This window comes from Podarcis raffonei, chromosome 3 (assembly GCF_027172205.1).
Source record: "Podarcis raffonei isolate rPodRaf1 chromosome 3, rPodRaf1.pri, whole genome shotgun sequence".
Lineage (NCBI taxonomy): Eukaryota > Metazoa > Chordata > Lepidosauria > Squamata > Lacertidae > Podarcis > Podarcis raffonei.
Genome location: NC_070604.1, coordinates 12,386,215 through 12,399,220, shown reverse-complemented (window position 1 = coordinate 12,399,220; position 13,006 = coordinate 12,386,215). Strand labels below are relative to the sequence as shown.

At 39.9% G+C, this 13,006-nt stretch overlaps 1 protein-coding gene across 8 annotated transcripts in view; it reads right to left on the bottom strand.

Moving 5' to 3' along the window:
• KIF16B (kinesin family member 16B) overlaps positions 1 to 13,006 on the bottom strand; it is a 114,155-nt gene that overhangs the window by 89,845 nt on the left and 11,304 nt on the right. For 6 of the 8 annotated variants that reach the window (XM_053380576.1, XM_053380577.1, XM_053380581.1 and 3 more), the window contains exons 4-12: positions 12,632 to 12,748; positions 10,999 to 11,096; positions 8,942 to 9,051; positions 7,199 to 7,341; positions 6,015 to 6,183; positions 5,780 to 5,911; positions 4,195 to 4,370; positions 2,749 to 2,814; positions 446 to 505 (exon numbers count right to left, since the gene is read on the bottom strand). In XM_053380576.1, the coding sequence (XP_053236551.1) occupies positions 446 to 505; positions 2,749 to 2,814; positions 4,195 to 4,370; positions 5,780 to 5,911; positions 6,015 to 6,183; positions 7,199 to 7,341; positions 8,942 to 9,051; positions 10,999 to 11,096; positions 12,632 to 12,748 (1,071 nt within the window). Of the gene's footprint in view, positions 1 to 445; positions 506 to 2,748; positions 2,815 to 4,194; positions 4,371 to 5,779; positions 5,912 to 6,014; positions 6,184 to 7,198; positions 7,342 to 8,941; positions 9,052 to 10,998; positions 11,097 to 12,631; positions 12,749 to 13,006 lie in introns of those variants that run through there. The other 2 variants (XM_053380578.1, XM_053380580.1) reach the window with 2 other exon arrangements.

Genomic DNA, 13,006 nt, shown 5'->3' with positions numbered 1-13,006 from the left:
CAAAGACAAGATTAATGAATCTCTTGAATCTGTCTATACCTATTCAAACCTTTTACCACATTTGAAAATTGACCTGAAAAACAATAATTTCCATAAGTAACTGGGTTATTTAAGTGTTGAGCAGAAAGTATGAATAAACCAGATTGCATGAAAGTCTTGACCACTTTTAAAGATTTAATTAATTTGATATCCTGAAAACTTGCATGTTTGCTTTAAATTCTTCCTCACAAGTTCTCTCTTAAGCTTTTAACATAAGCTCTTTCATAAGGGAGAATTTTTAGTAAGAATTATGGAATCTACTTTTTTACTTTCATGATGTTGCACTATACCCTGTGTAAGACTATGCACTACAAGGTGTAAGTAAATTCAATAAGCACAAAATACAGGAGCCCATTCTGAAAACATTTAGATTTAGAAAATCAAGAAGCATTTAGGTGACCCTTACTTTTAGAATATTTTGCGTTTCATTCCACTTGTTGGTCCACTCTTTAGTAAGCTCTTGCACCTACAAGATAAACCAAAGTATTATTCACAAATAAAACCCAAAGTTTTAATTTTCACATTTTTTCTGTCTGTTCTCTAGGGAAATCAGCATAGAAGCTCACATTTATTCATTTATGCCTGCATCCTAGTTCTCCTGCATTAAAAAGCAAAACACATACACACGTGGTTCTGATTCTGTTCTATTTTTAGGGTACAATATTCAAGAAAAAGTATATTCAATTAAAAGAAAAAGGGCTTTCATTTTTCTACTGAAACATGGGGAATAGAGAGTTTAATCCATACAACCAATTAATTATTGCATTAAATTATAGACTATCATAGAGTACAGGGAGAAATTCCTGTCATTATGCTTGCATTAATTATCATGAATCAATCATGCAACATACTAATGAGGTTAACAAAAGATAATAAAAAAGCACTCGATATACTTCCTGCATAGAAATATATTTCTGAACAGGGTAAGGATTGATTCCTGCAAGATAATGAATAATATATTCCATTTTGCATCCACTGTGAAGTTTTTCATTTTGAACTATGTTCACAACAGTTAGTAGCAAACATACTCTTATTTTTCCCAGGGAGGCAGGCAAACTCAAGTTTAGGAAATACTGATTAATAATAATAATAATAATAATAATAATAATACTAATAATAATAAATTATTTATACCCCGCCCATCTGGCTGAGTTTCCCCAGCCACTCTGGGCGGCTTCTAATTGAGTGTTAAAAACAATACAGCATTAAATATTAAAAACTTCCCTAAACAGGGCTGCCTTCAGATGTCTTTTAAAGATAGGATAGCTGCTTATTTCCTTCACATCTGAAGGGAGGGCGTTCCACAGGGTGGGCGCCACTACTGAGAAGGCCCGCTGTCTGGTTCTCTGTAATCTCACTTCTCACAATGAGGAAACTGCCAGAAGGCCCTCGGCGCTGGATCTCAGTGTCCGGGCTGAACGATGGAGGTGGAGATGCTCCTTCAGGTATACAGGACCGAGGCCGTTTAGGGCTTTAAAGGTCAGCACCAATACTTTGAATTGTGCTCAGAAATGGACTCATTTAAACCAAAGTCAACTTTAGACATTATAGTTCGAAATTAGCATATTTTAAACTAACCATTGTTAATGTTAACCATAGTTTGTCTGTTCAGATGATGTATCAAAAAAGCAGAAGCAGTATATATGTGTTTTACAAAAGCTAAACATCCCATTTGTGAATATATTGAATTCTTTCCCTTCTACCCATCCTACTGGAAAAAGCAGCAATCATGGAGCCTTAAGAGCCTATAGAACAAGGCTGTGTGTATTCCCCATGATTTCATAAGAACACAGGGAACTCAAAATGAGTTATTGGCTGTACTGTAACTCAGTTTCCTGTGAATCCAATCTTTCGTTTATTTTTAAAAAGGGGAGAGTAAAGTCTCAGAAGCCAGAAGATTTCCAGTGGTCAAAGGATTTGGCTCCAGTGTCCTATGTAGCTTCTTGCCTCTCCTCACAAATAGTAGAAGCAAATATCTACTTATGCGAAGTGTTTTCATAATTTGTACAGGCCCCTGAATTCAATTCAGGATTTAGGTCACTTTGACTCCAAATTTTTGTGTACAAATTTTAAGTAGCCCAGTGTAAGGGCTTTGGAAGTCAAGTTGAAGCAAGATTTGGTAGGCCTACTGCTGGATGGTAATCCTGTGAGCAGTGATTTGGGAGCAAGCCATGCGCCAATATAAGGGCAACTATTGGTGCTAAAATTTAAACTACTCCTTTAGGCACCAGGCACCCCACTACCATAGTAGAGGTAGAATGAAAGTAGTGGGAAATGTGTCCTAAGTTCTCTGAGTTCACAACTATTCCTTTGAAAGACTGACACACTTAGCAAAATGTAGTACAAGCAGAAAACGTAAGGGAGTGTACATTAAGAATTAGAGCAAAACTATATTACTGTACATGGAAACACGTGTGACTTTAGCTCAGCAGTTCGTTTTGTGTTTCTTTCTTTGTGTTTTCCCCAGAAAGGCACTTCTGGATGGGACAACTATGAGTACATAGTCGTTTGAATTCAAAATATTTTCCTCTCCTGTTTTTATTCTAATTTATTTATGGATTTTTAATTGTTTTATATATTCTACAAGCCGCCCTAACCATGTTTACTGAAGTACAGCATATCAAGCATCTTAAAACAGAATGCATAACTTAAAACCTCAAAATCTGCCAAGAATTCAGACACAGATGAAGTGTTTGAACTAAAACTTACTCTGGCTTCATTCTGTTGAAGCTTTTCTTCCATACTTAGGGCTGTTGGAGAATCCAAAAGCGCAATCTAGGCGAAGCAGACAAAATAAACATTAAAGATATAAAAACAAAAGATAGCCTACAATGCAATACTATTGATTTCTATTTAAGAATTAAGTCTTGTTGGGTTCAACGAGTCTTACACTCAGGGACATGCATAGGACTGCAGTCTTATACTGCAATTTTAGGCCACTGTCCTTAGCCATATATCAATAGGTCTTCGCATGCCTTAAGTGGAAGTCATCGAGGAGTAATGATTCTCAAAAGAATCATTAAAACAATTTGTTTTTATTTGAAAAACAGGATCATTGGTTACTGGCTGCAGATTGTTCTCTAGCTCTCGCACTGCGCCTCACAGAAGACAGATGTTTCTATACAAGTCAAGGGAGTTTCTAGGTCTTGCAGGAGACCTGCACATAAGAAGCTTGAAAACATCCACAAATGACGTACTTCCTTTAAAGTCCATACAAATTCTACATCCTCCTCCCAAGCACTCTCTGGCTCCTGTCCAAAGTAAAAAGGAGGCAGAACAGGTCTGTTGGGGACTCATTTTCTTTGTGCTGCTTCTCCTACATCACTCAGTCCCTTGTCCAGCTTCATGCACCCAAACAGTGCTTTCTCCTGTTTTCTTCTCTCTAACCTGGCATTCCAGCTTCTCTTCCTACTCCCCAATTATCTTCTCTCTCTCTCTCTCTCTCTCTCAGTCTCTCTCTGTGTGTGTGTGTGTGTGTGTGTGTGTGCGTGTGTGCATGTGTGTATTTAACAATCCTTAAGATACAGAAACAGATAGTGTCACTCAGGGCTGTCTTAAGCATAGGCACTAGGGGTGCGGGGCACCCGGGCTCTGGGCTCTTATGGGCGCCAGGCCGAGAGTCCGGGGCCCGAGAACTGAGTCCAGGTAAGAGCCCAGCCATTGGTCGGAGCACCATGGTGGGCTCTTCTGCTGCGGCCGGCTCTCCACCCCAACCCCCTGCCCTCCTGCCCAGCGTCTGACGGCGGAGTCGTCGTCAAAGTCTTAAGGTGCTGTGGGACCAAAGCGAGCAGGCACTCCGAGTCCCCGGACGGGCTTTCGCGAGCCGCTCGCAAAGGCTTGACACTTAGGTGCCTCCTTCCCTTTCTCTGCCTCCCAAATTTTAGGCACCTTGCTGGAGACGGAGGGCAACATGTGAGCAGGAAGGACAACGCAGGCGACAAAGAAATTGGCTCGGCCAAGTCCCTGGCCATTTTATTTGATTTGTAACCCCCTCCCTGTCGCCAACACCCAGCATCCGACTGAGCTCCTGCTGCAGCAGTTCTGTCCGGGGGGTGGCGGCGCGCCGGGTGGATTTTTGCACCCCGCGCCGCATATGCTTAAGACAGCCCCGGTGTCACTCAAAGAAACTACTCATGTCTCAAGTGCAAAGCTAACCTGATTCCCCTGGGCAAGCAGAGTTTTCAGCCGGGCTATTTCAGCTCGAAGCTCACGAATTAGCTTGACGTTTGGATCCTCGTTAATGGTAGGCTTGTTGATTATGTTTTTAGCTCGGTTTGCATAGCGAAGGGTGCTTAAGGTTTCTCCGTAATTGACATCAGCAGGTGAAATGGCTAAGGAAAGTAAATTCAAAATTAGGTTATACGTACATATATCATTTAGAAATCTTAGAAACCCAGTGTGGGTGGAGAGAAAGCAAACGGTATGCTGCACTGTTGTGAGTAGGATGGCATTTTAGGGGGGAAATACTGCATTAATTTGGTTCACAGTTTCATTATGGAGCACTAAATATCCCACCATTCCAATTTTCTTTGAGGACCAAGGGAGGTGTGCTGCAAAATATGATACACTGTAATTTGGACGTTATCTAAACCAGGGGTCAGCAACTGTTTTTAGCCGTGGGCCGGTCCACTGTCCCTCAGACCATGCGGTGGGCCGGACTATATTTTTTGGGGGGAAATGAACGAATTCCTATGCCCCACAAATAACCCAGAGATGCATTTCAAATAAAAGCACACATTCTACTCATGTAAAAACACCAGGCAGGCCCCACAAATAACCCAGAGATGCATTTTAAATAAAAGCACACATTCTACTCATGTAAAAACACCAGACAGGCCCCACAAATAACCCAGAGATGCATTTTAATTAAAAGGACACATTCTACTCATGTAAAAACACGCTGATTCCTGCACCGTTCGCAGGCCGGATTGAGAAGGCGATTGGGCCACATCCGGCCCCCGGGCCTTAGGTTGGTGACCCCTGATCTAAACAAGCAAAGAGTCTTGCAGCATCTTAAAAGACTAAAAAAAAAAAAGTGCCTGAGGTTTTCTAATAAAGACAAAGGCAGTTTGTTCTCTGCCTTGTTTCCAACAGTGAAACAAGTTCACTTGTCCCTCCCAGAGGCAGACACTGCACAAAGTTGATGGCCCAGACCTGCCTCTTGCTTATGAATTGAGAGCGAGGCCTCATGACTAGTGGAAGTGCCAAAGCACACGTGATACTCTTCCTCCAGCGCCCTTTTTGCAACAGGCTTCAAGGTTGAGTGTAGGGCATGAACATTAACCTTTTTGGGGAACCTCCTCGAAGCCTTAAGAGGGGGGCTTGGAAAACCCCCCTCTTAAGTAGTCCATCAACAGGTATGGGTTTCAACTGCACCTCCCCTGAGATGGATAGAGGTAGCAGGATCTCACCATTTATCTTCCCGAGATCTGCACAGCGGAAGAGCTGAGTGTTACATCCCTTGAGTATGTGCTCTCAGATGCCTAACCGGGAGGGGCGGGGGGAAGCAGTGCATTCAATTATTCTGCAGGAGCCCGGCACTGTGTACTGACTCTGCTTTCATCTCTCCACTCTCCTGGCAGGATATTATTCAAGCTTTGTTGTGAAGACAGCCCCATTAAAAATAGCAAACAGCAATATTGCTTAATGAGTCACTTGTAATGCCAATCAATTGGATGTATGGATAACCTTTTTAAAAAGGCAAAGCACTGGGAATTAAGGGAACTCAGCACACACTCACTTGCAATCATTATTGTTTTAGAGTTTCCTCCTAGGCTATCTTTCAAAAGCCATGTCAAAACAGAATCCCTGTAAGGCACAAATACTTGCTTCTTCTTTGTAAGGGGGTTTGAGGCATCCTGAGATAAATCAGCTGTAAAAGAGCAAAACAAGGAGGCAAGACTACCATTAGAGAGGGCTGGATAACAAGTTTGGTACTCAATTAAGTCGATAAATTAAAATAAACAGAGACTTACCTAAGGCAGAAATTACATTTCCCAGAGTAACTAGGGATTTGTTAATATTTCCTCCTTCTTTTAATCTGACACCTGTAGCTCCAGTAGCATCTGCTCTCTCACTTCCCGCAAGGTCTACCAAATGTATTTTGCTAACTGTTTCACATGGCATTTCATCATCAAACTTTGCCTACAGAAAAACAAGATTGTGGGCTATAACATGGAAGTCTAAGAAGAAAGGAGGAACAGTTTCTATTTCTGTTTTTCAGTTGTAACAGAAATACAGAAAAACTAGGGGTACAACTATGCTATAACATTTGCATACTAGTTCTTTTCTATACATACAAGTAATTTACACATGTGAAATCCTTTTCCTTTTCCAAGACACTTAAGTGCCAGAGAAACTGGTGTGAAATGACTTGAAATTCAACACCCCCAACATAAATATTTCCATTTGCAGCCATTGGGGGGTGAGGGGAATATTGTTGTTTACACAGAGAATTCCCATGAATAAAGTTGCATTCCAAGTCTGTTAAGATGAGAAAGTAATTCACAATTTTGTTCTCCCTGTTTTTCTAAACAACAGTTAAAAAAATTAAGTCGTGCAGGTTGGGTGGAGAATTATACTAAGTAAAGGGGGAGGGGTATTAATTTATCCTCCCTTAGAGCCGCTCCCTAAATCAAATGTATAACTCTGCAAGCCAAATTGAAAGCAACAATTAAAAAACCTGGGAGATCCTCTTAGATGTTCCATCACAGAAGAGCTTCAAAAACTCATTCTCCTGTCAAAATTTTTGTGCTGGACCAAGTGAGAAAGAGCATGTCCCCTCTCCAACACAAAGTGGTCATAACCAGAACATATACATCTTTTACTAGAAGTAAAACTGTCATGTGAAATGCCCTCAGATCTTTTGAGGAAGGGCAGTATATAAATCAATTAAACAAACCAATAAATAAATACAATTTAAAAATAAACCCAGAGACTAATAGAGTTACAACAACAAAAGTCTTCAGCCAAAGCACTTCTCATTTTATAAATAATTTTATTTTTGAGAGGTGGGGCGTGGCAAATTTCCACTATTTAATCCAACAAGGAGTGAAAGGTCTATTTCAATTCCCTTTTCAAATTTAGTTGAAGCTGAATTTGAGTTGCGCCTAAATTTGAGAAATGTCAACAATTCATTGTGAGATGCTCCTTTTTGTACCTGAGTGAAGTTGACGGTGAAAATGGCATGGGATCGACTGCTGACATCGTTCATTCCAGTCGCAGCAGTGGTCCGGTTTATGTTTCCTGCTTCCATAAGTTCTTCTACGTCACCATAATTTTGCACTAAGTGTTTGGACAAGTCTGAGGAAAACACAAACACAAGCCAACAGTTACGAGGACTGCAACCTTTAACAAACTAATAGTATTTAATCCACTGAAGAGGCATCCCCAGTTCATCAGGCAACATCTTTTTAAAGTTATCCGCATCTTTAAAATAACTATTTTTAAATGCAGCTGATGGTAGAGACAATCTTAGAAGAGAAAGCCTCACACAGGTGGCCATGAGGCGGCAATACAGTGGTATCTCAGTTCTCAAACGTAATCCGTTCCAGAAGACTTCCGAAATGTTCCGAAATGTTCGACTTCCGAAATGTTCAAACACACAGCAGAAGCCATTTGACTCCTGAGGCACATTGAAAAATGGAAGCAATTACTTCTGGGTTTTTGGCATTCGGGTTCCAAAACGTTCTGCTTCCAAGATGCTCGAAAACCGAGGTACCACTGTACATCTTCTAAATTGGCACTCACTGCAACAGATTCATGAACCACCTGAAAGCAAAGTTTTGGATGCAGACAAACCGAAGGCCTCCCTTCATGTCACAGAAGGAACAGGAGGTTCCTGCTGGAGTAACGGAGAAGGAATTTTTTGCCTTTTCCACAGGAGCTGTTTTTGACAGGGTACAGGAAAGAAAAAATCTGAAAATCATCTTCCAACCCCCTTTCCTCCAGTGGAACATCAGGTGAATGGCACTCTACACATGACAAGTGTGGATCTAACTCAGGGGTCAGCAAACTTTTTCAGCAGGGGGCCGGGTCCACTGTCCCTCAGACCTCGTGGGGGGCCAGACTATATTTTGAAGGGAAAAAAAAGTGAATGAATTCCTATGCCCCACAAATAACCCAGAGATGCATTTTAAATAAAAGGATGCATTCTACTCATGTAAAAACACGCTGGTGACCATCTGCAGGCCAGATTTAGAAGGTGACTGGGCCAGATCCGGCCCCCGAGCCTTAGTTTGCCTACCCATGAGCTAACTCAAAGAAAGCATTTCCCCCCCCCTTCTAAAATGACAATTGGTTAGTCATATGCAAATGTATTGATTTAACTTATTTGAATGACTAAAATGTATTCAACTGACAAACAGTGCTAAGTACTGTGAAGTTAAGGAAAACCTAGGAGTGTATAAGGGGAAACTGATCATGCCCTTTTTCCTATTGCAAAATAGTGCAGAAGCTGCATGGCAAGCTTGAATTGGCCGTATTTATTTTAGCCGAAGACATACTGCTAGACACGTTAAACATACAGAATGTCAGCCTAAAGAGAAATCTGCAGTCTTCCTAAACATTGTGTACTCTCAGGACGCTATAGCATAAATTGGAAGGGGATGGATTAAGACAATTAAGTTCTAATAAGTACTCTTCCATCACAAGTGCCTTTGATTTATAAGTGAGACCCATCATTAGTCTCAATTAGTAGGACGTCACACTCCAGAAGAAATCTTTAAAATTTTCATTGTAACTGGTGACAAGCTACACACAAATTAGCGCACCCAAACAGGGTTCATAGACTTTTATAACTTCATTTACACTGGCCTTCAATTTACAACAAAGACAAATTTATACAATTAAACATACAACTGGACGTCCAACAAACAGAAGCATTCAGCTCTTTAAATCCCACCTTCAACATAAGGACCTTCTTTTGGATGCTCACGAATTCTTAAGTTATTTGTTTTTGTAGACTTGCGCCTCAATAAATCTCTGACACGTTCATTATATATTTCCAGGTAACTGAAACAAATATACTTTAATCAGAAGAGAGTCCGAGTTTAAAAGCCTATCCATTAAAATGAATCTCACATAAGCATAACCTTCATATGTGCATTTAAGAACATAAAGAGAGCAAGTCCCATCAAGTCTAGCATCCTGTTCTCACAGTGGCCAACCTATGGCCAAAACTAATCATGATTCACAGTAGAATACCATTTTAAAGGATAATCACAGTACACAGCATTCCATTGGGTCTCATTGGCTCTTAGGTATAGACCAGTGGGATGGCAGATATTGAAATAATTCAAAGTTATTGGTTGGAGGGGTCCAAATTCTGTGTAGCCGCTATTAGGCGCAGGAAACAAGAGCTTTCCAATGCCAATATGCAGGCGAAGGCAAATACTTAATTTTATTTATGCTGTCTAATTTTAAATTGCTGTTATGGCCTAATCTGTATTGAAATTGTCCTTTGTTTTTTCCGGTGTTATGCTTTGCTGACTAGCTGTACGAGTTAATCTGGTCTGTGACCATTTAATAAAATTTGATTTTGATTTTGATTGGTTGGAGGGGTCCTGACTGAAACTGTATAAAAGGTCAGTCACAGCATTGTCCAGGAGCAATGTGGTCTAGCAGTAAGCAGAAGAAGAGGTGAATCACTAAAGACAGACAGTGCAGAGAAAACTCCCAGATAGCTTCTGGCCAGAGTGAAAGCAGAAGGCAAAGTTGGCCTCAGGAAGCAAGAAGACTTCTGAGGATGCAACAGTGTGCCATCTTCTTGGCTGTGTCCTGATATTCAAGTCCCTGACCAGAAAGAGGATTTCAGGGGAAGCTGAAGCAAGCCAGCCAAAGGAAGCATATGTTTCCAGAAGCTGAAAGCTGATTGTGAGCGACAGCTGGGAGACTCTGTCCATCCTTGCACTGGCCCAGCTAAGTTCCTGACCAGGGAGAAAAAACTTATTGTCCTCTAGGGGAGCTAACTGGGATGATGTTAGAAACAGTACACATTTAATGTCAAGCACTGCTGAAGCATTTTTTCCACATCTATTCCTCTTTGGCTAATTAAACAATCTATGGCCTTTTGTTTGTTACTATGTTGTGTTGTTATTTTTATGTTGTAAACCTCCCTGTGATAAAGGACTGTCTAGAAATGTATTAAATTAACATAAATAAATATATGATTGCGGTATGACATTCATCTGATCTATTACTGATTTATTATTTTCTGTAAATAAAGGTTGATAAATATAAATATTTGCTTTTTTTAACTCTGTGTGAATGGGGATAAGATGTTGGGGTGGCAGCAGGATTGCAAGGAATAAAGAACTAGAATATGTTTATAGCACATTTGAGGAAGGATTAGTCAACACTTCGGGAAGGTTCGGTAGGATTAAAAAATTCTCCCCCTCCATCTTCCACATTTGGTGTCACTGAAATTAGGTGTAACACCCACAGTCTTTGCAGGATCTTAAATGGAATAGAAATAATAAGCAGGCCTTTGAAATAGCTATACAGTGGTACCTTGGATTACATATACTTCAGGTTACATACGCTTCAGGTTACAGACTCCGCTAACCCAGAAACAGTGCTTCAGGTTAAGAACTTTGCTTCAGGATAAGAACAGAAATCGTGCTCCGGCGGCGCGGCAGCAGCGGAAGGCCCCATTAGCTAAAGTGGTGCTTCAGGTTAAGAACAGTTTCAGGTTAAGAACGGACCTCCAGAATGAATTAAGTACTTAAGCTGAGGTACCACTGTATAGGTAAAAGGTAATATAATCCAGACTGAAGTCCTATATGAAATCTTTGCTTTGTAACTGTTTAGTTCTCTCTTCCTCCCAAATGAACATGGCCTATGGACTTCTGCAATGAACTAACCACTCAATGAGCTGAGACATGGATAGGAAAAAGGAAGGCAAAGACAGTCAAGACAATTTTAGTTGTATACAGCCATGCAACTGCTACACAAGCATACCTGACCTCTGTCCGAAAAGAGGCTTCATTCCATCTTGTTTTTTCATTTATTCGGTTGAATAATCCTTCACAAATCCGAGGTATTAAACCGAGATCCCCCTGCAACAATGAGAGCCATTGTCATACTGCACTCTGTTTAATGTAGCCATCACAATCTGAAAAAAACACTGAAGGAATATTCAAAGCCATAGGAATTGAGCTCCAGTCATGGAACTGGGCATTCTCTGCTCCACTCTACGCATCCCATGTAGTCCCATGAGCCCTGAAAATGGGCTTCACAGAGTTGCTGAAACAAAAGGCAAAGCAGTGTGCAGCAAGGGAACATTGGCAAAAAGTACACTTTCCCCTTCTGTTTATGGAAGGGCTCCTTCCATTTGTGGGAAACTACTTTCTGGCCCAGTTTAGAGAGTGTATCTCTCTTTTTTTTAAAATGATATTTATTAAGATTTTTCCATTTTAATACATCAAAAAATCAAACAAAAGACGAAACAAAAAAACTTAAAAACACATAAAATTCAAAACCCTTATTTTCAATGACATATTTCCCTGACTTCCCCACACCTCCCCCTCTTGTATTCCAATTCAAATTGTTGGTTCAACAAGTTCTTGTCCCCAATTTTTAACCTTTTTATATTTAATTCATTTTAGAAAAACCAATTTTAACTTATAAACATCAATATTTAAACAACAGTTCAACAAGTTCTTGTCCCTAATTTTTAACCTTTTTATGTTTTATATTTTATATTTAGTTAATTTTGAAAAACCAATTTTGCCTTATAAACATCAATAATTATACATCCGTGCTTATTCTTAAAGCCTTTTTCGAAGGTCAACCTAAATTCCCTTCCACGATTTCCTCAATTCTCATACAAATAACAAAACAAAATAAAAGCAAAACAAATTATAATTATACACCCTTTGGATTCCCAAGCTCCACCCCCCCTTTCCCGGTTCCAATCCCCAATAATCGTCCATCAGTCAATCTACTATCAGCCTGGAGACCTCACGTCCGAGGCTCTTAATTCTCTCTCAATTCCTCTCTGCCGGCTTTTTTGATAGTCCTTAGTATTAAACACCAAATCTCGGAGAAGCTCTAGTCCAATAAAGTCCATGTTTCTTCCAACCAGACCTCTATACTTAAAAGTGGAACCTAAATCTTGTTTCTTACTCCTTTCAAATCCAAATGTCTCCAGAGAGTGTATCTCAGGCAGATTGAAAAATAAATAAATAAAATGAATCGGCAAATACGAATTAGTTTATCAGGTTTATATCATGCTGTTTGAGATTAAACTTTGTGCCAGAAAGCATGCCTTTTTTGCTTCCCAAGTATACAATTTGGGGGAGCCACGATGTTCACATCTGCATTAAGCATGCCCAGCTAAAACTAAATATAATGCAACTGGCTTGTACATTCTCTTGTCTATATCTGTGCACAACCAAATTAGGCCTTGATAAACATCAAAATTCCTTTAATTTATTCTATTCAATTCAGAATTGCTAGAAAAATATGGCGGTTCCTTGTAACAATTTAGAATATATGTTGCTCATCTTATATACACAGAAGAAAAACAGCACACTTTTAAAAGGCATGCATTTCTACAAAGCAAAGTAGAATTCTGAAAAGCTTTACGTACAGCATTTCCCATCATAGTATATGACTTCCCAGATCCAGTCTGTCCATATGCAAAAATGCAAGCATTATAACCTTCAAAAGCAGATTTGAGGACATCACTGCCAAGGTTCTTAAATACCTGGGGAAATAAAAACAGAGGGAGACTAGCAATGTTTCATAATATAATTAAAAGCAGAAGTTTTAGTTTGTTCTCCTCAGTAGAGTATCACAATATACTATAGGAACTGCTCCCTTACTGAAGTGCTTATGAAAGATGAGCAGTTCAAGTGTTTATGAAAAAATAGTAATTCTGTGGGTTCTCAAACAGTCTACACAGGTGTACCTTAAGATACCGTATTTTTCGCACCATAGGCCGCAATTTTTCCCCTTCAAAAAT